The sequence below is a fragment of the Puntigrus tetrazona genome, chromosome 11 (genome assembly GCF_018831695.1).
Source record: "Puntigrus tetrazona isolate hp1 chromosome 11, ASM1883169v1, whole genome shotgun sequence".
In the NCBI taxonomy this organism is placed as follows: Eukaryota; Metazoa; Chordata; class Actinopteri; order Cypriniformes; family Cyprinidae; genus Puntigrus; species Puntigrus tetrazona.
In genome coordinates, this window is record NC_056709.1 from 20,324,545 (window position 1) to 20,351,463 (window position 26,919).

General features: G+C 36.9%; 1 protein-coding gene across 21 annotated transcripts in view; it reads left to right on the forward strand.

The window, feature by feature from the left end:
- The window catches only part of nfasca (neurofascin homolog (chicken) a), a 71,208-nt gene that overhangs the window by 20,342 nt on the left and 23,947 nt on the right, over positions 1-26,919 (forward strand). For 10 of the 21 annotated variants that reach the window (XM_043251795.1, XM_043251794.1, XM_043251800.1 and 7 more), the window contains exons 2-19: positions 7,959-8,017; positions 12,649-12,822; positions 15,835-15,852; positions 16,935-17,040; positions 17,949-18,139; positions 18,759-18,881; positions 20,281-20,451; positions 20,779-20,826; positions 22,684-22,795; positions 23,545-23,729; positions 23,813-23,944; positions 24,049-24,192; positions 24,271-24,382; positions 24,760-24,926; positions 25,053-25,200; positions 25,713-25,843; positions 26,555-26,596; positions 26,734-26,835. In XM_043251795.1, the coding sequence (XP_043107730.1) occupies positions 12,729-12,822; positions 15,835-15,852; positions 16,935-17,040; positions 17,949-18,139; positions 18,759-18,881; positions 20,281-20,451; positions 20,779-20,826; positions 22,684-22,795; positions 23,545-23,729; positions 23,813-23,944; positions 24,049-24,192; positions 24,271-24,382; positions 24,760-24,926; positions 25,053-25,200; positions 25,713-25,843; positions 26,555-26,596; positions 26,734-26,835 (2,026 nt within the window). In that variant the 5' untranslated portion in view covers positions 7,959-8,017; positions 12,649-12,728. Of the gene's footprint in view, positions 1-4,703; positions 4,778-7,958; positions 8,018-12,648; positions 12,823-15,834; positions 15,853-16,934; positions 17,041-17,948; positions 18,140-18,758; positions 18,882-20,280; positions 20,452-20,778; positions 20,827-22,683; positions 22,796-23,544; positions 23,730-23,812; positions 23,945-24,048; positions 24,193-24,270; positions 24,383-24,759; positions 24,927-25,052; positions 25,201-25,712; positions 25,844-26,554; positions 26,597-26,733; positions 26,836-26,919 lie in introns of all 21 variants that reach the window. The other 11 variants (XM_043251796.1, XM_043251797.1, XM_043251802.1 and 8 more) reach the window with 8 other exon arrangements.

Genomic DNA, 26,919 nt, shown 5'->3' on the forward strand with positions numbered 1-26,919 from the left:
GCACACCGATTGCACAAAAAAGGATGAATTACTTTGTAAAATCACTGTCTGGATTCAGCAATATGCTTTAATATAATTTACGCTGCCTTTCAGAGTGGATAAATGCCCTGTTATGAAATAAAAATGGTCTGGTACTGCTCATTTACGTCCTGAGATCGGGGCAGACGTGGATGGATTGTTCCAGAACGTCTCCAATTAGTCCAGGTCTGTGTGGTTTAAAAAGCCTTCTGCTTTCCATAATGAGAGATTTAGCACTGGTGACACTGGCAATGCTCTTTTGGAGTATTAATCGTTTCCCTTGTGTTCGTGTCAAGACTAGCTAAGCTCTTCTGCCGCCCGTGTGGTGCTGAGTGAATCTGCATAGTCTGTCGTGGCAAACTCAGCAAAATGACTCTCATATGCAGCATAATTGCACTCACAGCTGTTAGTCAGCACTTCCAGACCTATGCTTCTGTTTTATAATAGCTTAATAGTCTTACAGGTAGGCTAGAGTAAGATCATACTGTAAGAACTGACATTTTCGAAGAGAATATGGAGCCAGATGCTCGAATCCCAGATGGGGCACAGTTGTTGGACCCTTGAGCATTGCGCTTGAATTGCGTTATTTTTTCCTGCTGATAGTGTGTGACTGAAAGCGTAACATGATATAATTTAATATTGCACAGATTCATTCAGAATTATATTAAGGATTACAAAAAAAGCTAAGATCAGACGAAGACAAAGGCTAATATAAGAAGCTACAGTTTTAGCACACAATCAAAAGGTATGTTTCTTGTTATTTTAGATGTGGTTTTGTGGCTGTTATTGTAGCTTGAAGCTGTCAGAGCGGGTTTTATGGATGCTGCATGACAGACGACGACAGAAACGTGTAGCATGCAGAAATTGGCTAATCCACACACATTTCCCGTGACTAAAAGGGATAGGCTGTATGACATACCTAAAATCCACCAAAAAATGGGAGGAATAAATTTAGAGGTATGATTTGTATGTCTCTAAAAAGCGTTGACCTGAATTATGACCTTGTGCTGCCTCATGCGCACAATCACAGTGCCCGAGGGCAACAGTACGAGCCGAAGCAAACATGAAGTTCAACAGAGTCTGGCGTGGAATACACATGAGTCTGATTCATCAGACGTCAGTCCGCTCCGATTTGCTGGTGTCTTCAAATCTGAGAGAAGGGTGAATCTTGAGGCTTTAGGTTTTAGCATGAACTACAGAATTAGGAAAGCACTGTAAATAGCATGCGCATATATTATCTTCATTGGCTGAATGCACCAACTGCTTTGACCCTGTGGCATTTGGAACAGGTTCAATCGAAATGGTTTAAGGACAGAGATGGTCTCCCACAAAGCTGGTCCTCTTTTTGCTTCAGGGGCTTGAAAAACATCTCATGAACCCTTTGGATCCTCCGAGGCGAAACACAAAGTAATTAGCAGTACTTCTTAGGGATTTTAGGGATTCTCTTTGTTTGAATATGATTAGCATAGAGTGCGTGTGAGAAACGTGTTTCAAGTGTGATTATGGGTTTCTTAGCAGCATGCTTGTCATGTTTTGGAGCTGTGTTGTCTTTGATTCGCCTTTTGTTGAAGAGTTTGTACCGCAAATTTCCAATCTATTTTTCAGTACCCTTCCATTGACACCAAACCAGAAATTTGTTTAGTTTAGACAAAAAATTTTTAACATATAGGTAACTTAAAATATTTAACATTTTTGACAGCCCCAATTATTTACAAATTACAATTAACTAGCATTAATACGTAAATATATTTTATATATACAGTTAATTTTAGTGCTGTCAAACGATTAATTGCATCCAAAATACATTTTTTATAGACTGTGTATATATAAATACACATACAGTAAAAAAACATAATGTCTGTCTGTACGAGAAGGACCATGTTCTCAGTTGCCGTCTCATTCGTTGATTGGTTTTCTCTATTCTGAGAGCTTTAATGGCAGCGTGTGTCCAGAATAATCACAAAAGAATGAAAAGCCCACCCTCCTAAATTAGCTCCAGGGGCGTTTCTTGTAGTTGTTATTGTGCAATGGATGGATTTCTGAGGTTTAATTAATGGATTTGTCAGCAGCTCATCTTCCAGACCCCCCCTCTCTATCACACACTCATTCACACATAGACTCAAACACACATGCAAATTCAATCAAACTCGCACATAAGCATGCACGCACATACTAACGCACGTTTCTCATCATTCGGCAGCGAGTGGCTGTCTCTAGAGACTATATTCACACCCTTCACACTATTCACCAATCCTTCCTTATGATAAGTGCGAACGAAGGAGGAGAAAAACACAGGGAGGAGGAGCAGGGAACCCGTGTCCCAGGAGGTGGGATGGCACAGCTACGACCATTAAGAGATCCAGAATGTATTTAATCACCAAGGTAACCCCAGGCAGATGGACACATCCAGGAAATGAGTCCCAGCAGCTATTTTTGTGAACCATCACTCATGCTAACCACACTGCAAAAAAGAAAAAAAAACTGTTTGCGTGTTGTTTCAGTAATAATATCTAAGCGGTACTAAGGAGAAACAAAAGGACATAAACATGATGAAAAATTTATTTAAGTATAGTTTAAGTTCAAGCATTTTTTACAGTACTGCCAAAGCATTTAAACATGGGATAAAATACAGAATGTGATTACACCATCAAAGTAAAAAGGAGACAATGAATGTGTGTGTAGTACTGTAAAATATACATATACAAAGAGTTCAGATGCAAAAGCCTCTTTATGATTTATGATTTCTATTATACTGATTTTTATGATACATCAATAGTCAATACTTTTCATTTATTTTTAAGGTATACTGGTCTAAACCTGTCAATAGAGTTTTTCACGAGCTTCCCAGAAATCAGCATTTATTAAATATTCATAACTGGCCTATATGTGACCTCTCAATCTATATGTATAAAACATGCAGAAAACAACCTGAGGTTGTTTTAGCTAGATTATTAAAGCCGTTCCAAAACTGCTTAAAAAGGGAAATCATTCAGAAATATACAGTGTGGTATTTTTAGCAGAGGTTTTTTTTTTTTTTTATTGAATCCTGTTTTGTCAGTAACACACAGCTGCTCTACCTCTAATGAACCCTTATTACTTAGTATCCCAGCAACAGCACACATGTGCGGTTTACACTGTTTTCAGTTTTATTTGCCATTTTTATGCCTTTGAAAGCCTGTCGTTTGAGTCTGATTTTTACAATGCGGTGCTTAACGTTTTGTAGGTTGTATGTTTTGCACCTTCTCTCTTGACTTAAAAAAAAAACACATTAGCACACCATAACGGATATGCACACGCTTGGTAATGGGCGTTGCGCACATCTCCTCTGGGATGAGTGTTATACTCAAAAAAAAAAAAAAAAAAAGCCACACACAAACACCCCTTACCCGATGTTGTTGCTATGGAGCCCTAGCGACCAGGTCGTCTGTGGCGGGAACTCGGACAACAAGAGTTTGGATTATATGCATCTGGGTTGCCTTTCTGTTCAAATGTGGGCTGGAAGAAAATAAGAAAATAAAAATAAACAATGGAGTGACATAAAGACATATATTAGTATATATGAATTGGGTCAGGAGAGCGGGGTTTGGGTGTGTACACTGTAGGATTGGTTCCTGTTGTCTGCCCAACTATCGCTGTCTCTCCCGAGGCACAAACTCATCTCGTCTTATTGAGTTACTGGGTATCCACACGGCAAAACAGATTTTTTATAATCCACTAAAACAGAATAAAATAAAAAATCAATAGAAGAACACATCAAAGAAGGTTTTTTTTATTGGTCTGTTTACTTCAATGTGTGACCTTTCTGTGATTGGGTAAATACTGAATTAAACAGTGCAGGAGGAAATGAGAGGAAACTGAATGTGCTTGCGGAGATTAGGCAGAATCCAATTTCACTTTAGAATGGAAGAGGCTAAAGCTGTGCTGAAAGGACGTAGGAGGGTGGTCGTCTTTAAGGGTATAGGACAAGAAGGGGGTTTTAAATATTTCAGTTGTGGCACAGCATGTTTTAGACATGCAATAGAGCGATAAAACCCACTGCCGGTGAATGAATAGTGAACAAGCTCCCTTTAGATATCTGATTCAGAACTACTGCTGTCTATATTACAATCTAGACACATTTCTTAGGGACCACTGGAAAAAGGGGAAAATAAAAACTGTTTTTAGTAACATCTATGGGTGATGATGATTTGGCTGTCAAGAAACATTTTCTAAAAATATTGTCCTAGATTCCTAGAAATAGTGTTGAAAACTATTGTTTTGCTTTTTTGTAACATGATGCATTTTTCATTAGTTTTTCATTAACAGCAAATTCAAAAATCTTTTTATATTTATATATTTTAAATTAATATAAAAAAACTATTAATTCAGTTGGTCCAATGTAAAATTTTAAATGCAACGAGTCACTAGAAAAAGTTGGGAGGACTAAAATGTATAGTGTTAAATACATGTCCTAATTTACAAATTAATTGACGCAGTTATAATTTTATCCTACGCTACTCTCAGCAGGCAATGCTGTGTGTTTAGAATTTGTCCCCTTCAAAAATATTTTAGTGTATTCATTCATAAATTTTACATATGTCAACCTACATAACCATCATTTGACTTTCATGTGATTAAGTCTTCATCATCAGGTCAGTTAAAACCAGTTATGTCAAAAATGTGTTTTAAATTTGTTTATTTGTCAGTACAAGACCATCAGAGCATCATGACCCAGATCTTCTCCTTGCCGCAAGGGTCCCCCTCATCCCACCTTCAGTAGGTCAGCATCTGGCAGCTTCTGGTAAAACATCCAGGCAACTCTTGCCTCTTCAGGTTCCATATTACTAGATATGCTTTGAATCCACACCAGAGAGAACTTCAGACTAACTTTTATGCATCAATGTCTCAGCGGTGTCATTTTCCAGGTTTTTGCAGGTGCTATTATACATCAGGTAATATTTGACACCAGTCAGTGGAAGGAGGTGGAAGAGTTTCGGCTCTAATCAGGAAGAGGCGGGATTGATTTATCGTTCCCCTTAGGGCTGGAGATGCGCTTCTTTCACTCCATTGCTTTTACACCATCTTCCTCCCTCCCCCGTCTTCCTCTCACTTTCCACCAAACTACTTTTCATTCTGCTCCTCCGAGGTCCCCCTTTTCTGCATCCCCTCCCTTTCCTCTCCCTGCCGCCCCCTCTCCGCATCTATTCTCTCCATCCTCTCTCCTGGTATAACTAGGTCATTCTGCAACATTGAACCATCGCTCCTGCCAACCATGTGATCTACACAGCTCTGCACACTCTTACCTTTACTGAAGTCTTAGTTTATTTGTCCAGCACCTTTAGTGCAAGGTAAAGCATAAGTATGTCCACAAGATCGTTTTGCCCATCTGTGTGGGCTGTATTACTGTGGCCTTCTGACCTGTAAAGGCTAATAAGATCCGGTAATGGACGGTGTCAGAGGTCACACAGGATGTGTATTCTGTGAGGAGCAGATGTTACTGGACAATATGAGATATTTGGGTGACAAACAGACAATAGATGTACAACTAAAAGAGTATGTAAACACAGAGCTTCAAGGGAGGCAGGAAGAACCTTTTGTGAGCTCCTGGGAAGAGGTCTGGTGAAGTGTGAGCAAGAGGCTGTGTGTATGATTGCGTGACTGATGGGTTGTCAACGAGAGCAGAAGTTCAGACCACCTTCCTCCCGGGTTTTGTGGTTGTTTGACGTGTCCTCACGTCTGTCCTTTCCCTCAGAACTTTCCACAAAAATAGGGCTGTCATGATTCCTCAATTCAGTTAGAGTGTTGGATTTAAAAAAAATTCCCCAAATTTTGTTGAGTAACTGGTAAAAAGCTGGGACGAGAATCCATGAAATGCATTATTAGACTGTTTTCCAAAGCTGTATGATATTTTAACCCATTTAAAAATCACAATAAAGCATAATACTGTCAGCGACAATAGCCTTGTGGTATGTCAGTGACATACCGTGTAATTGTGTTCTTGAGGTCCTTTGTCGATACCGTTTTCCTGTCATCTCTACTGGTACTATACCTCAGTAAATATACAAAAGCATAACGCTATTATCAAATTTTATGCTAGCTGTTCATCGTATTTTCAAAAAGTTATGCATTTTAATGTCCACATATTAAAAAAATTGCAGTGGCAAAATATTAAAGATTTAGTGCATATGGCTTCGACTTCATTTCAGGTCTGTTCAAGGCAGATTTTTCTTGCACTGCACAGTGTGATTGATTTATCATGTATGGTGTTCTTAGTGTTCTGTTTTTGATTGCTGTGCAGTTTCTACAATGTTTTGCAGGGTTACTATGCAGTTGCTAGGGTGTTCTGGGGACTGATAGAAATGGTTAATAAGGTGTTCCAAGTGTTTTTGATTATGCGGTTGCTAGGGTATTATGGGAGCGGTTTAGTTGTTGCTATGGTGTTCTGAGTGTATTTGACAATGTTGCAATACAGTTGCTATGATGTTTTGCATTGTTGCTTGAGTGTTTGACTGTTATGCAGTTGCTAGGGTAGTTGTAATAGCCTCTATGATGGGGCCCTATGAAATCCATTAAATTTTTAAATTTTACATTTTTTAATTTTTTCTAGATTCTATTTTTTCCTGTTTAAATTTTTCTTTTTTTAACAAATGACTTTTTACCTGGTTATATTTTCTGGATTAACTTTTAAATAGTAATGATAAACATCATAATAATAATCAAAAACATCTCTAAATAACAGATTTATTGTCATTTTATTTATTTCTCTTTTTTCAGAAATATTGTGTTGTGTATTTACATTTTTGCTAAAAAAACCTCCATATATATATATGGACATACAGGACATACAGGATTCACGTTTCCACCCATTTTATTGTCTACCGTGCAAAATACATAGATAAAAAGAGAAGCACACCTCTTCTTAGCAAGCCATGTGATATATCATACATGTTCCTACCACATGGTGTTAGGTCAAATGTTATAAACTTAAGTGTTCTAGACACTTCAGAATTGTGCAACTGGGACAAGCTGTCCCCAATTCGCACATCTCTGCCACGTCTTGATCATGCTCACATCCACACAGTGTATTGGCGGAAGGTATTTCCTGTATGTTCTCCTACTCAGCGTCTTTCATGTCCATAGAGATCAGTCTGTGCCGTGTGCCACAGGAGAACGAGACGTCAGCAGGATTCACTCTACCCATCTATCAGCACTTCATCCATCGCTCTATATTAGTCACATCTCTCTTACTCTCTGCTTTCTTTTTTCACTGTTTTATCTCCTTCACTTCCTCTCTCAATATAATGTCAAGTCAGGCAAGGTCTCGTAGTCACTCTGTTTGACAGAGGTCAAGCTCCCGTGTGTCAGAGGTCAAGATTACACAGCTCCCATCCAGTAGGCTACTCAGTAATCTCGTCTGTCTTAAGTGGCAACGGATTTTTATGTGAATGTAACTCCTCATGTTAGCCACCTTATTTTTACCATAAAAATGGGAGCGGCCATTTGTAATGTAGCAATTTATTTGTCTTGCTTCCGGTGTCATTCACTTCAAGCTATTTTTAGCTGTACAAAACAGCTTGTTTTGCTGTTTGATATCACAAACTTGTGTCTTATAATGTTATTTCAATAATTATGAACACACTTTTTTTGTAGTGCAAACAGTTTTACCATTTACTAGTAAAAGTTTAATTAAAGGTAATAGTTATTCTTCTCATTATTTCCTACCGCGGCTAATGAACCAGAAGTCTAGCACACTCACAGAAAATAAGGTGGATATTAAAGCCTATCATGTCTACAGATAGAGCACAGCAAACTAAAAGAGTTCTGCTTCTATGTGATTTTCTCTATTAAAAACCATCCATATGTAGGCGCAAGCTGAAATTAGACCAATAATAATAAATGAATCTAACACACACATATGTCCAGAAATGATCTTAAAATATTTTTTTGTTTTGTTTCTACAGGTCTTAGAAGTATCTGCCGTCATCAGCCTTGAAAGTTCCCAAATTTCCAACCATTTTGTGTAAGTACATATTATATACTTGATTGCTCTGCAGCTGGAATATTTTTATAATATTTCAATTTTAAAATTATCAGTCACATTTTCCAGAGACTAATGTTATGGGCTAATTCATTACAATATTTATAAAATCTTATGTTTTTCTTCTTCTTTTTTTATTTTATCAGTCAAACACCATTTAACAATTATTGGTCACCACAGAGAAATATCTAACCTCGGAATGCTGTGGTTGACCAATCATAATCAGTTCTAGACAGCCATTTTATAACATATTACAATATTTATCTAGTACATGTATTCATTTAAATGTTGGTTAAATTTTTGGTATCAGAAGGCCTTTTTGAACGATCCGTGTTATCATATATAAGTACTTACTCTGTTGTCAACACTGTCTTTAGGACATTATGGAAAATCTCTCTCATGCCCTCAGGTAAAACGTGTGTAACATTTTTTTTTAACGTCTATTGATAATGGAGTGTTAAAACATGCATATGGTGTGTGTAAGTGACAGCTGTAGGGGGCATCTAGCCCAGCATCCTCAGAATCTGTCTCAGTGAAGAACAGTGCTGAAGGGGGCCTGAGGAGGAGTGAGTTGGGCGTCTGGGGCAGAGACGCACGGCTCTGCTGAGGGTAATTGGCTTTGATGGCCATGTGAGTATTTATAGAGTGGGAGTATGGGTAATGTGTGTGTGTGTTTGGTTGAGAAGACTGCCTGGGGCTGTACTACCATCAGCACACTAGGGACATGGAGAGAGAGAGACAGAGAGATGAAACCCCAGACTGCTAGACCTTCAACCTACAGTGACACCAAGGACATTTGACCTCACAATGCCATTTAGTTTTTAATTTATTTCAGAGATATGCATCATTAAGTTGTTTTGATGGTCATTTAGACAGCATTTATACTGGAAGACTTGGATGTGGTGTATATATATATATATATATATATATATCTCTGTGTGTATTGTAATATATATTTCTAACAGAGAAAGTTTAGTTGTGCATCTCATGTCTCTGATGAGAAGAGTAAGGGTGGCTGTTGCCGATTACTGTATGATGATTGAATTCGAGGAGAGCAAAAAGCAAAATAAGCAAAATAATTAGTAAATAAACAGCAAACCATTGGATTGCTGCACAAGCTTGCAGTGTATCTGCTTTTAGTCAGGGTTCAACGTCCACATCTGCACTGAAAATGTTACTAGTGTACTAGTATTTAAATATTTTTAAATCGTAGTTTTGTTATTGATTTTTTTGACAAAACAGTAAAAGGCACATTTTGGCTATTTAATTTGTGACATTTTAAATGGAAAAAAACGTTTTTGGTTTTCGCTTCGTTCCAGTGTTTCGTTTTATTCAGGTTCGGCCAAAAAGTTTAATTTCAGTGCATCCGTAATTTTTACTGCACCTACATATGAAGCGTATTGAAATTTTTCGAAATGTGTCACTTTTGTCACAGAATAAGGCCTTTCAGTGGGTGCTGCAGTCATCATGCATTAATGAGCTGTGTTAGCGGTGACCATTAACGATTGAAGAGTGTGCCCACTTACCTGCTCTGATGGAGCTCAAGTGGGTTTCAGAATTATTATGCTGTAAATGATGCTGAAGCCCACATCGCTCCCCTCAGCCCAGATCTAACAAGCCATTTGGGTTAAAACAGGTTTCTGTTTTTCTGCTGTAATTTATTTATTTATTTATTTATTTTTTTTTGGTTGTTGATGAGAGGATACTAACTTGAAAGTCTACTAACTCAAAACATGGATGCATCTAGACTTTCATGCAAATAAGCTGTTTAATTATATGGCATTAATGAATCCCAGAATGCAGCTGATGAGCTGGTGTTAACATAATTAAAGGTGAGGTCTAATTTCACAATAATTTAACTAAGGGCTAGAGTTTAATAGGGTCTAGCTGTGATGCTTTTTCTGAAGTGCATACCAAGGTCCAAATTTAACTTGCTAATGCAGTAGCAGGTCAATTTAAATCGGTAAATATTTCTTATTGGCCATGACATTTTTTTTTTCCTTTTTTCTGTAAATATGTATTTATACTTTTCCTTTCTTAACAAATACAACAGACTTGAATATCACTTGCGGGCTAAAAGGCAAAAAAATTACAGACTGAATTAATTTCATTTTTTTGTGCTTTTGTCATTTTATTACTTTTTAAAGAACATTTCTTTGTGGCTTTAATGTTGTTTATATTTTCACATTTTATTTCAATTAGCGTAATTTTTAATAGTTTAATTTTTAATTTTTTCGGTTTTTAATAGTTTTTTAATAGTTTCGGTTATATAAAGCTGCTTGTGTCAACAGTCAGACAACCGTCAATGTTCCTGGTCAATTAATAAGCTATTACTTTTATGTTATTCATATTTTCTGTATGTATGTATTATAGACAGTAATGAAATATTGCTACTCAGTGAATGACTAAACATGGCTTGTCTGGCCTTTGGCAGGAAGCGAACCCTATTCCACCCTGTCTAGGATGTGTGCCATGAATCCTGTCTTCACATTGCTCGGGTCACAGAAGCAGAATTTGACACATGCTGCTCTGTAATCTCAATATACTATAGCTCACTGAGCACAAAGCATTTCATCAGATGTGAACTTCAGTTCGCTCCTTGGGAATGAACTGAAAAGCCTCAGAATGATAGGGGATGAGACTGGCAATGCTGTTGATTTCCTCCAGTCTTTTTGGTTAGATCATAACTGTACTGACATTCAACATATTGTGAGTTTCTCAGACAGCTGAGCGTGCCAGAGAACTCCTGCCGGAGGAGTTTCTTCCTGGAGGCATGCTTGCTATATAAATGCATGGATTTGCTTGTACGCATATGTATCTGACTTATGGCAAGTTTTTACCTTGACATCAAAGTAGTAAAAGAATTTAGCAGGATACTGTAATTGTGCTTGGGATTCCTGGCAGCCTGAAGAGGCTCTTTGAAAGAGTTTGAAGAAAAAATAAAAGGATGCCGGGGTCCCTGGGCTGACAGTGACCTCTCTGGCATATTGTTTCTGGCTGAAGCCCATCTTCTCTCCAGGCCTCAGACTGTCTCTCTTTCTAGCCACCTGGACTCTGTTATGATGAGTATGATGGTCAGGTTGAAGGGCATTTTTAATATGAGTTCACTGTGTTTTTTTGTGTACTCTCCTCCTTTCACATACAGTAAGTGTGTAACTATTTAGTAACTGCATTTTTAAATAATGCTCTAGCTTTTCCTATAATAAAAAAAAAAATAATAATAAGTAGCTTTTTCACCTCAGATTTATCTATTATTGGGTTTTCAAGTTGTATTGGTGGTATTAATGTACATTTATGTTCAAACGCTGTTCAATTAATTAACATGAAACGCTTATCGTTTTATCACAGCTGACAAACAAACTAAATAATGTCACGCATGTGCCCTGCTCATTTCAAAGTCCCCACTAACGAGGAGATAAGGATGACCGCTTTGATCTGGAAAATGCCTGTGAACTAGTTACACAATACACAATACATGTATCGGTTAAAACGTAACAATTAAAACCGAAGCTTTGTGCTGTAATTCATGGTTGGCTTTTGTTAACAGTTAAGCCCGTCTTCTTTGATTTGATTGACTGACACGGACAAGTAAAGCCACACCTCGCTGTCCAGCTTATTTCATTTTATAATCAGTTTTAGCCCTTTTTGACTGAATGATATGAAGAGCTGGCATGTGTTGTCTTCCCCTAGGGAAGATGAGGTACTTTAACCCATGCAGCAGATGGTTTGTGTGCGGATATTTGATAATGATCACATCAGAGCGATGAAAGAATTTCTCACTTGATCCAACTCTCATTTTTCCATCTGTTTAGTACATTTCACACTGACAGAGAACATACAGTGTGTAATATCTGATTAATCGAACTACACAGAAGCCACAAGAGCAGAATGCTGAAAAACCATCATTTCAGACTCATTGTGTTCAGTAGAGCGAAGAGAGCAAGGCTCCAACCAATGATTCTAAAATTGTAATTTTTCCATATAATATAGAATCCTGCTACCCAGACCACCTGAGGCATGTGAATTACAGTGCCGTGGCTGCTCATTTACATAATGACTCTAAGATCATCTATTCGAACTAGATGGTATCTGCAGGGAAGAGTTTGTCGCTGACCTCCAATCAGTGTGGAGAGACTGTCAGTTTTATGAAAGCAGTATTTGACAGATATACCAGAAGAGTTAACATCTGCTATCAGACCTCAGTGGTTTATATAACAGTCCCGTCCTCCGTTTTTTGGGGTTCGGTGCCCAGCTAGAATCCTTTTCTTCCTGGTTTGGAGGTTTGCATGGTGTTGTGTAGGTGTGGTGATGCGCTGATGCCGCATTCATCTGTAAGAGGGCCATTGGCTCCAGGGAATGCTCGTGTCAACTGCAAATGTAGGCCAGCTGAAAACCTCCACGCATGCACAACCCACGCCTGCATTACTCGGGAACGCAGCAGGCACATAGTACATGCTTAAAATTGCGTATTTCAGCATTAAAGAGTCTCCCTGCAAACTGTGGATGCATAGGACTCTATTAGGAGTGCTTTTTGGAAGGAAGGCGGCGCCTCCTAAATGTCACTGTAATGTGGAGTAAGTTCCTTATTAAGCATTTTTTTTTCCTTTTTACAGGTCATACAGCGCATCTAAAAGTGTGCAAGTAAGTCAGTAGGGACCTGGGACGGGAGGGGACTGTCAATTGGAGGAGAGAGATGTGGACGCAGGAGCGGTGGGCGGCACTAGCAGTGTTGTCAATAATCTTGCTGCTTTCAAAGGTGGTGGCTCCAATCGAAGTACCACTGGACCGTAAGTCATTATTGAAATTAAAAATTTGAATAGAATTTAAATATCAAGTGTTATTGTGTGTGTGTGTGTGTGTGTGTGTGTGTGTGTGTGTGTGTGTGTGTGTGTGTGTGTGTGTATATATATATATATATATATATATATGGTGTCATGGATAACATTCTATAAGTATGAAATTTAAATGTTGCACATAAAACTAAACATTTCATATTTTTATATATCATTTTATTCCAGTGGAAAATTTATTTTATAGTATACACAAGAGGCCAGTAATTTACAATCCCATCCCCCAACACACACAAACATGCACACATATTCAGACCTCCACAGTGTGCCACTTCAACTTGCAACATAAATTATATACTCTGCATTAATGTGTGTTTTTGAGGAGTTTTTTTAAACCACTCTGAGGCTGTAATGGGGTTATTGCTCTGCCTTTTTTAATTAAATCATAGGTGTGATATCAATATACGACTTTGCAATATATTTTCATGTCAGTATGAAGTTTTAAACAAGCTTTCATATAGACACGAATATAATATTATTTAGAAAGAACAACAACCACACAATCCTAAACTGTAATAGTGCCTCTCAGCTGGTATTGCTTCAGGATCCAGATTGAACATTAGTGCTTTGCCAAAACAATTTATTGCACATAATATAATCTCACTTCCACATTAGACAGATTAGTCAGCTATTTTCAAAATATGTAGTTTTGCACATTCCTGCTGTTCTGCTATAAGCTGTGCTCTATATCACGATCTTACTATTTATACAACATAATAAATTAGGAAAATCCATTCTGTCTGAACTGCATCTTAAACAAAGAAACCAATAAATCCACTCCGCCTTCTGCCGTCTAACTGTATTTGTTTTACTCCTTTTTTTTTTTTTAGTTTCCTTCTAATAATAGCCATCCAGGTTTGGCTTAAACCCTCATGAAAAATGATTTGAAAGCTCATACAGAGCGAGACACCCCAGCGGCTCTCAGTGCTCTCTAGCTTCAACAATAGAAAGACATTCAGCCTGACCAGGGGCTGTCAGCACCTCCCCAGCTCCCCTTCTCCGCCTGTATTCCCAAGACGCCATCATTCGCTTTTCCTTTCTCTTTTTCTCATTTTCCCTTGTTCTCGCATTCCGTCTTTTGCATCATCTCTCCCCCTTTTTTTTCCAGCTTTCACTATAGGCCCGTCTGTGTGAATCTCTATTGATCTGTGTAGATAGAGAAAATTGGAGCACTGATCCTGTCCCTGAGCACTTCATAATACCCCTCTGACCTCTTGACCTCTCTGAATGTATTTAGCAGCAGGGGCTACTGAAAAATGACAAGCATCTGATCACACTATTAGCGATTGTGTTGTGTCTTCTTTTGTACGCTTATACTCCATATTACACACACCATAAAAAGCATTTTAAGGGACAAGGACCTTTTGTTTGGATAGAGAATACATAAATATACACTACATTTAAGATGTTTGTGACCAGTAGAATAGGGCTGGGAAATATATCGCGCAATATATTGTGCAATATATACAGTAGGAGTATTTGCTCATTTGAAAGTCACAAAGCCTGCATTTATTCATTATTATGATCAAAAATACTGTAATATTGTGACTGCAATATTATGAAATATCATTGCAATTTACCACGTTGCTATTGGTTGCTTTAAAACTATTTTTTTCTGTGAAGCAAAGCTGAATTTTTTGCATTATTCCAGTCTTCAGTGTGACATTATTATCAATATTGGAAACTGCGAAAAAAGAAATCTATTGTAAAAACATGCAGTACTGTTCAGGGGAATATTTATTTAATAAAAAGTGATGATAAAGACTTCTATTTTTAATAAATGCTGTTCTTTTTACTTTTTATTCATAAAAGAATGTGGAAAAAATATCAAGCAGCAAAAACTGTTTCCAACACTGATAATAAATCTGCATATTATTAATAAATATTAATGATTTCTTAAGGATAATCTGACACAGAAAATTGGACTAATGGATTATGAAAATTCAGCTTTGATTTGATAACCGTATAACAATTAAACATTTACAGTAACTTAACTTTATATTTGGTTTAAGCTAATATGAACAAATGTTATCACGTATGAACAATAATCGTCAGACCTTTGATCTAAAAGATGAATTGAACTAAAGATGTGACTCTTGGCATCTCTCCATTATCTCCCTAATGATCCTTCACTCCCAATATCACCCCCTCCCCAAATCTGATTTCTATTGACGAGCGGTGTCATCGGCTCCCAGCTGACCTTACACATGCGCTCACACACACTAACACATATGTTGCTCATGACGACCGATCCCCGTGTGACCTTGCTCATGTGCTATGATTGATGTCAGATGATGAATGGCACAGAGCCAGAGATGCACCTGTCACTATCTGATGAAAAGCACAACGGACACATGGGTACTTTCTACTATAACCTGAAGATGAAGGTCATATTCCTTTAATTAGCAAAGCACAATCACAAAAGCCATTTTTGACTCTTCTGAGAACATACATCACATTGATTGCGGTTATTATCGAATGTGAGAAACCCCCCTCAAGGCCTGTCACTTTAACAAACTGACAAAGACAGTCGAAGATTAAATATACTGCCATATGGGGATGATAAATGTACCGATTACAATTTGCTAATGTGACAGTGATGTATTTTTGATATTATGTTTTTTTTTCTCCCTCAAAATTTATCTTCCCTCTCTGCGTCATTCATCTGGTGGCACATTAACAGGTAAGTTTTACGTGTTTGGTTGCTATTTTTGGTGTTAATATGTTAAAGTAGATTAGTGTTATGTTTATAATAACTGTAGCAGTTATATTTGTTTAGTAGCCATTAACTAAAATATTTTTTGTCTTTTGTCTAACAGTAGTTTAGTAGCAGTTTTAATAAATTAATGTAAATGTTATTATCATCATGGCCACGTCTCCTCACTCTCTGTTAACTATTAACACAACTGAACTGTTGTTCTCTTCACCCGCCCCTCTTGGAACTAACAGCGAAGATCCAGCAAGAGCGTAAGTGCTTCATTAACACAGATTAACTTGTTCATTAAATCAGCGGCTGGTTTTAATAGAGCTTACAACAAAACTTATCACGTCTGAAATCTAAAGAACAGAGTTATTACTGCATTGCTGTTACAGATAGAGCCAATACGGGTCAGAAAAACCATTGAAAAGACCCTCAAATGCAGTCTCAAGAGAGCTCACAGAAGTTCACTGTGCTACTCTAGATAAATTATAAAGTCTATCATTTATTAAAGCTGATTAATATTCTAATGTAAGCCCAAGAGCATGTCTTTTTGGCAGGCCATGTCTTTGAAGGGAAGGATTACTTCAGGGGTTTGTTAGTCGTGCCAGAATACAATTCTGAGCCAGCTAGAAGTGGAGTAGAGCAGTAATCTTGTGGCTTAAAAGCCATGAACCAAATCAACCAGCTAGAAGGTAAAGCACAGCACTACAAATGCTGATTTTAAGTAAAAAAAAAAATTGGAAAGTAGCCAAAAAGGCAAAGTTCCCAGACTGTATACTATACTCATTTGATTAGAGAGACCCTTACAGTTTTGTTTAACATGATTATTTAAAAAAATAGATGCTTCACCAAAAACATATACTCAGCTGCACTTTCTTCTACAGTGTGTGCACTTAAATGTACTTACATTGTACATATTTACCAGTAATATAAGGTAACTACATGGAGCAAATTCAGGATTAGTACCTAGTTCTTGTTTACTATAAATGAAGAACAGGACTGTAAAATAAAACGCAATCAAACTCTGTTAAAAGGCTCATATCTTATTTTGAAAAATCTGTTCCCTTATGGAGAAAATTATTGGCATCTTTAGTTCCAGAACCCGACACAATGACCAAACAATTTATCATGTACACATGCAATTAACAAAAAATAAATGATCTGATGTACTGTATGTCTGTCACTCCTTGCCTGTGCTAATTGCGTTTATATTTTTATGTTACCATGGGAGTGAATCGAACAACCATTTTTCAAGAAATGCAGCACTTGCATATGTATACATAGCATTGAGTTAAGTGCTTCTCAGTGCTGGTGAGATAAGACCGTCTCTTTGTCCCTCCCTCCGCAGTCAAACAGCCCCCCACCATTGTGAAGCAGTCGCTAAAGGACTACATTGTGGACCCCAGAGATAACATCATCATTGAATGCGAGGCCAAGGGGACTCCAGTGCCAACGTGAGAATGGATGAAACCTTTTTGTCTTTGTACCATCTCGTCCTGCTCGTCCTTTTTGTCGTCTCTTTTACATTTCCAGTTTGTCAGCAAACTCCTACTGTATACGTTTACTTCTCTGTCTCTCATTCTTCCTCTGCTGTCGCTGTCTAATTAAACCTGACGACCATTAGTCTCGGCATGACAAAGACCAGCACATTTTTGAGAGTGACACCCAATGCCCCAACCTGACAGTGGCACTACCAGCTTTGTCCACCCTCCCTCCCTCCCTCCCTCTTGTACCCTTCTCATGCCATCAGATATGCAGGAGCGTTCACTCTGGCTCCAGTCCCTTGTTCTTGTTTGTGAAAAGCAGGCCTGACCAGCTCAACACAGTGTGGCCATTCAGAGTGCCTGTTTTTGTTTGGTGGTCTGTTGGGCTTTACAAAACCTTCCACTCGGGCCGGTCCGCAAAACCATTGTGGTCTAATAATACGCTTAGTTTAGCGTTCACGCTCACAGAATATTCAGTAGGTTATTAGATGGCACCCGGTCAACTCCAAGCACGCAAGTTTTTAGTCGCAATCAGACAGAGACATACATCCAAATCAGAATGAGGACTTGTTTTTAAAGGGTCATGTGATGTTGCTAAAAAGAACATTTGTGTATTTGTTGCAATTGCAATGTGCAGTTTCTTATTGAAGGTTTAGGGTCATCAAAAAACAACATTTGTTATTTGTTGCACACACTGTGCTTATGCACGTTTAGGAAGAAACCCTCCTCACTATCGTTGGAATTTCCTATCTATCTCATGGCATTTCATGTCTTTGCTGCTATCAGTTTGCTGTGTGTGTAAATCCTCTTATTTAGTGGACCTATTACATAAACAGCATCAAGTTGGCTCACGTCCTGTTTGTAACTGGTCTGTGCAGGTTTCAGTGGCGGAGGAATGGGAAGTTTTTTAACGTGGGGAAGGACCCACGGGTCACCATGCGGAGTCGTTCTGGAACACTGGAGATCAGAAGCAGCGGGAAACCGGAAGATTATGAAGGAGAGTACCAGTGCTTCGCCTCCAATGACTTTGGCACAGCGATTTCCAACAAAATCCTACTACGAGTGTCAAGTGAGGGCTGGTTTACTTTGTCAAAGCACAACATCTACACACTACACACATAATGCAAATTCTCAGTGAAGATATAGTTTACTCAAAATGCGAATGTTGCCCATATTAGATATGTGGATTAGATAAGATTTTGTTGACTAAACAGACAAAAGTGCTATAAAAGTCGTTCATGTGACTTGCTCTGTAGTAAATTTTCATTCTTCTGTAAATACGATATACACGTTTTAGTGCCACATAAAAAAAAATTATGGGAATAAAGTTGTATTGAGAGATTAAAGTTGAAAATCATGTTTCATATTCAAATTTTACACAATGAAGTTTACAAAATAACAGTGTAATTTAATATCAATGACGTCTTTAGTTGAATTTGGATTTGTTTTGGATTCTTTTAGAAAACTGGTGATATAGTGTCATCTTTAAGATATATTTAAGAAGCTTTATTATAGTTTCGGTCCCGAAAAGGAAAAAGAAGAAAGTCCTAGTGACATTTGTGAATGACCTATCCCTGTAAAAGTAACATCCATACAATGAATCAAACAACATTATCCCTGGTAGATTAAATTATGTAAATTATGTTTTATATATTTATTAATCTGGTAAACTGTTCTCCATTGCTCAGAGTCTCCGCTGTGGCCGAAGGAGGTTCTGGAGCCGGTGGTTGTGCGTGAGGGGGAATCACTCGTCCTGCCCTGCAACCCTCCTCCTGGTCTCCCCCCTCCTGAAACCTTCTGGATGGACAGCTGTGAGTGCTGCTCATCACTTCCTGCAATTGATCGCATCTCATAACCTAAAGCCTCCTCTCCGTCGTTTTTTCATTTAGTCATCACCTACATGCTGTATTTTACCTCTCGCTCCGTCTCACACTTTCTCACTCTCTCAGTCATGCAGTCTGTGCCCTCTGCACGGCAGTGTCCGTTACTGCATTAGTGCTGAGCTAGTGCATGTATGCGAATCTGCGCTACCTGACGAAAAGCTGAGAGAGCAGAAACAAGCATGGCACTGAGACATTTTAAAAACCCGGAGCCGCACAGCATAGACACGCGCTACAAAGCACTGATCAAACATCTTGACTGTGTTTGTCATCAGTACAGTCACGGCTCTTTTGAAATGTGTCAGTGATAGTGAGAAAGCTTAAATACTTCCACAGTATATACACATTTCCATGAGGAAGACATTTGTACTATCCCTGGATGCTCCCTTCTATGTACATTGGTCAGAAATGAACACTGTTATATCGAAAAACATGTTTGGTAAATCATAACATAGACATAAAAGCTAATGATTATGACTTTTTTCAACATTTTTTCCACATTTTGGACTTAGTTATGACTAGTGACTTAATCTAAGAATATTGCCTCCCATAAATGTTAGGCAACAAACAATTTTATTCAGTAGCTATATTCGCATAATAAGCCATGTTAAGAGAAAAAGCCAATTCATAATTTCTAAGCCAGATAATTTTTTTCTTTTATACTGTAGTTTGCATATTAAACTGGCTTAGGAGACATGTTTTAATAGAACAATTAATATGTTGTTTTAATTATTTGGCATATATTATGACCAATAACGTATAAAGCCTGATTAAAATGATTACAGTTCTGTACTGTTTTGTCTAAATATATTAAAAATGAAACTAAGAACTTAATTGCTTAAGATGCTACAACATTTTATAAAAATAGATATGCATTCTTTGAATTTGCTAAAGTTTACATTCAACAATGCAATTAAATCAGTAGTATTTTTTAATATTAATAATTAGAGATCTACTTACAATAGTGGAAATGAGCACTACTCTAAATGTACATTTTCAACTATTATATTATATTATATTTCTAATCACATTCCCTATATATATACTTACTGCTTTGCACATGAAATAAGATCCATTACTGAGTAGAAGTCCATAACTACTATGTTATTAAATCTAGACTCCTTGTTTATTACTGCAGAACATCTCTTCATCTCACTGCTCCTTCCCTTGATTGACACATTTACTGATCCTTGTGATGTTTCAGGCCAGAAGATCATGCTTCTGTGATTCCCACACTCATCTTGAGCATCATTGCTTCTGCTGCCTGTTGGCTATTGCATGTCAAATTAAGATGAACAAATTAGTCAAGAATCTCTTTTCTTCTTCACAGCCATTATGCCCATAATGCAGGACAAGAGGGTGTCAATGGGCTTGAACGGTGACTTGTTCTTCTCCAATGTTCTGGCTAGAGATGCCAACACTGACTACAGCTGCAACGCTCGCTTCGAGTTCACACACACTATTCAACAGAAGAACCCATATACCCTTAAAGTGCAAACAAGTGAGTGATGATTTCTTCAGGATCATTTGTTATCTTTAATTGAATGTAACGGATATGTTGCTTTGCTGCTGTCCAAGTTATATGTAAATATTGTGGTCCATCTAGTGGTGAGGAAGTAGTATAACCATGGAAATTTATCTGTGGTGGCTTTCTTTTTTGCACAATAACACTCTTCACTGATTACTATCACGGTTTAAATAAAATGTTTAAAGGACTGTCCATCTTCCATTTTCATCTTAAATTGTTCTCTTCTTCCAGGCTGAAATTGGGTGAATTTTATTATTTTTTCTGTATTTGGATGTTAATTAAACTGCCATTTATTCACAGAGGAACCATATAATGACACATTTCTCAACTCCACTGATACGTATGGTGGTGAGTTCCACATGCAGCTAGCCTTTTATCTGTATGCTTCTGTAAAACGGCACTAATTGAATTAGCGCTACTGTTTCTAACCATACACTGTACAGCAGAGGAAATGCAGAGATGTGTCTGTTATGTAATATACAATGTACAGAAAGATGTTCCGCATAGTGTTTATAGACTGTAGAACTTACCACTCATGATTAGATCACACACCATTCTTTTTAATACGTTAGTCTAAGCAGTTTTGGGGTCAGCAAATTTGTATCATGGTTTGAAGTAACAGTATTCTAATTTCGATTGTAATTGCTTTAATTATCCTAATCATATTGCTTATTATGGAGATATGGAAATGGTAGTAAGGAGATTAGGGAAAAGGCAAGAGGTGCTCATTAAAATTTCAGCCACTTTAATCCAATGATAACCATGTGCAAATCCTCACATATGTATCCACGGGTATGGCCTAAGGGTAGAACTGAGTATATAAAAAAATAGGCAAAATGTAACCTTTTGACAAACAAACAGCATTCATACACGTATTATGTATACAAAAACGTTTATTTTTGTAATAGTTTGATAGCACTAATATATATATATATATATATATATATATATATATATATATATATATATATATATATATACAGACATGCATATATATATATATATATATATATATATATATATATATATATATATATATATATATGATTACAAGTAATCAAATCGATAAAAAAAAATCATTTTACAAAAAATATATATATTTTTGTATTGTTTTTACTTACCATGATGTATCATTACTTAACTGTTTAAATATTGTTTATCTTTATTATTTTAATTCTATGATTTTTAATAAATGTTCTAAAGAAATCAGCAAAAACATTCTTAAATTTATATGTATTTATTTCAAGACTGAGACTCAAATATCCCTTTTACAATATCGTCAGGATCAGGGTTCACTGACAGACATAAGCTTTTTTAAAAATGATCTTGTCGCTTGAATCGATTGTATAGTCTTCACCAGGGCATTGTGGGGTAGCACTGACAGGGAACTGGCACTGCTGTCACCACAGACACACGTGACAGTGGTGTGAAACATGTGTTCCTGGCAGCTTCATAGTCTAATCTCCCAGACGTTGTCCTCCCACTTAATGTCTCCAACAAAGGCTGTTGTCACTCCCTCTCCTAGAGCACTGCTCGAGATGCTAATAGCTGAGAGCTAATCTTACTGCTATATACATTACAATAGGGACTAATACTGCCATGCTCATCAAGTCTTCCTGAGGGAGAAGATTGTCTGTCTTCACATAACCAGGATTTTATGTCTAACCATCTGTCTGTCATTACAGTTATGATTCTTGTGATGCTTTTTTTTTTAGACTATGCATTTATGTATTTATGTATCTATGCAATTTGAAATAATTTTACATAAAATCAGTATTTTAGAATGATTTCTAAGGAATCATGTGCCACTGAAGATTGAAAATAGACACAGTTATTTGAAATTCTAAGAATATTTCTAAACTGGTTATGTGTAACAAGTCTTACCACTGCTAGCCTGCCTCTTTTTTGTTTGTTAAAATAAATAGAGATATTACCAAATTATACAAAAGTATTTTGATAAATAAAGTCTTAATAACTTATACATTTATAATTAATAAAGTCATACATTTTATTAAGAAAATAGATAATTAGCTAATTCTGACTTTGTCTCTTACATTTGCGAATGTATGTATATTGTGTTTATATATTCATGTAGAATTTGCGAGTTGAATAACAATAATCCATAACAGTGCAATTTTAAGTCGCTTCTCAAACCATTGTGTCTTTTTGTGCACGTTAACAATTTTCTCTTTTTTTTGTCCACAGCACGTAATGTACCAGAAACCCAGCCTACCTTTCTGTCTCCAAGGGGCTTGTCCAGCTCCAAGATAGTGCTTCGAGGGGAACAGCTTCTTCTGGAGTGTATAGCAGCTGGAGTGTAAGTGTTACGGTAGTTCTATTTATATTATGCTATAGTACTTAGCATAGAATTAGCTTTTATTTTTATATATTCAATTTTCATAATAAATTATTATTATGTTTAGTGCTTTAAATTTGTGCTTTCTTGATATTTTGGCTTTATATATATTTTTTTATTATTATTGATATTAATATTATTATTATTATTTAACATTTGCACACAGTTTTGGTCATTTTAGTGCTTTGAATTTATTTGAAGTTACCGAAAACTATTCCTAATAATTATAGTTAACTGCAGTCACTAATTGCATCCCTTATTACTCATCTTTATCAAAATGACATATTTAAATGCTTTTCCCCTTGAAAATTATTTCTTTATGTGATGGCTTGAATGTAACTTTACACCCTTAGCCTCAGACCTGCTCCACTTTCACTCAGTTAACTGATTTTCATAATACAAAAATAAAATGAAAAGTATCACCCAGCATGTTGACGAGATTGGTTAAATGTTTATAATGTTAGGAAATGGGGCCGTTTCAAATTTTCCTTGTAGTAGACCCCACTTTTAAGGAGAAAATTGGTGTTAATTTGCACATTGTAAACCTCATTTTCACCACAGGGGGGTTTTAAGAATAACAACACTGGGTTATACAGCATATTCAGTTAACTAAAGCTCTATATAAATCAGTATTAGTTATTAGATTTCTCTTTTACAATTAAGTGTTGTTCTGTTCTTTTTTTATCTGCTCTCTTTACTTTTTTTTCCAGCCCTTCTCCTAACATTAATTGGATTAAAAAAGGAGCAGACCTCCCATCCAAAAAAGTCAAGATCGAGAACTTTGGTAAAACTCTACGCCTCTTCAATGTGTCCGAGGAAGACTCCGGTGACTATGTCTGCATGGCCAGCAACAAAATTGGCAGCATTCGCCATTCGGTTGAAGTCCAAGTCAAAGGTGAGCCGAGAGAAAAGACAATTGCTGGATCTTGTTCATATACCGTTTCTTTTTCATTTTAAGATTTTCTTTGCACTTCACAGCTGCTCCGTATTGGCTAGATAAGCCCACCAATCTGGTGCTTGCCCCCGATGAGAATGGTCGATTAGTGTGTCGAGCCAGAGGCAACCCCAAACCCACTATCCAGTGGCTGGTGAATGGGGAACCTATTGAAAGTGAGTAGTAAAAGCGAGAACCGTTACTTTTCTGACTTTAACAGTCTTAATCATAACACAGGAGTTATGCATCTGTCTTTTTCCTGCTCTTTGTGTTACTTCAGGTTCACTAGCGAACCCAAACCGGCAAGTTCTTGGCGACACCATCCTGTTCCATTCTGTCCAGATTGGCAGCAGCTCAGTTTACCAATGCAACGCATCCAATGAACATGGTTATTTACTGGCCAATGCGTTCGTCAACATCCTTGGTAAGAATCGTTGGAGGCGTTAATTAAAATATTTCAGAGAGGTTGCGGGATTGTGATATGTTAATGTTGTTTTCTTAGACATGGCACCACGCATGCTAGGTCCAAAGAACCAGCTGATCAAAGTCATTGAAAACAACAGGACCTTCCTTGACTGTCCTTTCTTTGGCTCACCGTTTCCTTTACTGCGCTGGTAAGCTTACGTTCCATTATATGCTAAAATTTTGGGGTCTGTAAGATATTTAAATGTTTTCAAAGAAGCATCTTATGCTCACCAAGGTTGTGTTTATTTAATAAAAACTACCTAGCAATATTTTATTTTATGTCCATTTCAACATATTTTAAAATGTACTTTATTGCTGCAAAGGCAATGCAACAATTTCAGTATCATTTTTTATGAGAAATCATTCTGATGTGCTACATTTGCTGAGAAAGAAATGTTATTAATATCAACATAGAAAACAGATTTGCTGCTATATATTTTTGTGGAAATTGTGGCATTTTCCATTGTCTTAACTGTGTGTGTATTAGAATAAAAATGACATGAATATATCTTGCATGTGTGTTCAGGTTTAAGAATGGTCTAGGCAGTGGTCTGGATGGTGGTCAGTACAAGTTGTACAACAATGGTACTTTGGAGATTAAACAAGCCCGACCAGAAGACCAAGGCACCTACACTTGTGTTGCCAGTAACATTCTGGGCAAGATGGAGAATCAAGTGCGCCTGGAGGTTAAAGGTGAGACGAGAAACATGAATCTATATAAATATATGCATATTTTTTGTATTTTTTAAAGAGAACATATTACATTGTTGTTCATGAATGCCTTCATTTACTCTGTGTGTGTGTTGTGCTTCATTTCAGAGCCCACAAGAGTGGTGCGGGCACCTGAGCATGTCACACAATCCAAAGGAACCACAGTTCGCTTTGATTGTCGAGTTAAACATGATTCTTCCCTTCCTGTTACGGTCACATGGCTAAAAGATGACAAGCCTCTAAGCTTTAGCTGGAGGTAATGTTATAACAATACCTACATAATATAATCAATAAGATCGTGCTCTATTAACTACATTTATATACTATGTTCAACTCTGAATAAGTTCATATATACGCACTACTGCTTTTTATGTTTTGTTTTGTTTTTAAATAAGTATCTTACATTAAAACACTAATATTTTGACATTTTAAAATAACTCATTCCTTTGATGGCAAAGCTGAATTTTCAGCAACATTACTCCATTCTTCAATGTCACATGATTCTCCAGAAATTATTTTAAAAATACTGATCTGGTGCCTCAAAAACATTTATTATCAACCATTAAGAATTTGTTGAACAGAAAGTACAAAAATAACTGCATTTATTTGTAATGATATTTTGAACAATCTAAAAGGGTTTAGATTGTGTCATTGTTGTTTAATTGAATGCATCCTTGCTAAAAAAAACTGCATAAATTTCTTTCCAAAAAAGTATTTTGAATGATATTGTATGTCCTGTACTTGACGTCTAATTCCTGTATGTTTCAGTGGCCGGATAAGAAAGGATGATGAGACCTTGACTATTTACAATGTCAATCCAGAAGATGCAGGAACTTACACATGCACTGCCAAAACTGAGATAGATGAGAACTCTGCCTCAGCTCGCCTTACAGTTACAGGTACACATATATTCACATGTATCTTACAATACATTGTCCTCCTTTATTCACCTTACTCATGTTGCTAATGGCTAGGAATATATTTTATAGATATTAAGTGGATATGGACATGCGTGACAGTCACATGTCATATCCATAGGTTAATAAACAAGCAATAGGCCCCAGGAAGCCATGGCTTACAATTAATGCATTACAGCTAAGGGGCGTTGTTAGGCGTGATGCAGAAAAAACCCTAGCTATTCTAAATTCACTCTAAACCACTGCTTCATGGGGTTTACTGCTTTTATAAAACGGTTGTTCCATACTGTATGTAGCCATTTTTCACAGAAAAAAGCTAATAAAATATAATGATATTAATAAAAACCAAACACCAAACAATGTAGTTTTTCAGAAATGTTTGTGGTCCCAACAAAATGGTTAGCAAGCACAGATGCAGAAACAAAGAATTATTTACAACAACTTCTAACACATATCAACCAATCAGAATCAAGTACTGGAACTATGCGTTTTATAAATTTTATAAACTTTTATAGCTTAGAGATCTGTGCTCTTAACAGCACTTTCCACAGTTTCATAGTTTGCTTGAATATTGCTACTGTTGTGCTTGCTTTTTTTTTTTTTTTTTTTTTAGCTATACTGCTTTTTTCTGATATTTATCTACTAATAGTCACACTAACCCTTGACCTCTGACCTTTGACCTTTACCTCATAGAGGATGACATCTCGTCTGCCTCAAATCGTAGTGCCTCTGCAGGTAATGCATCTAGGAAAGTTATTTCTAATGTCCATTAAAACCTCTAACTATTAGTTTCTGTTTTTAATTCTTACTCTAACATTCTGAGAATAACTGTGTAAGTTAACATGTTTAATAACTATCTGATTCTCTTCTAGGTCGACCAGACGCCCCTCAGGATCTTGAGCTCTCTGACCCTTCAGCACGTAGTGTTAGACTCACCTGGGTGCCTGGAAATGAAAACAACAGTCCTGTTACGCGTAAGAGTCTTTTAAAGGCCAAAGTTCAGTGAATGAACTTTGTCCATGATTTAGATACACATGTCACATTGATCAGCCAAGTAA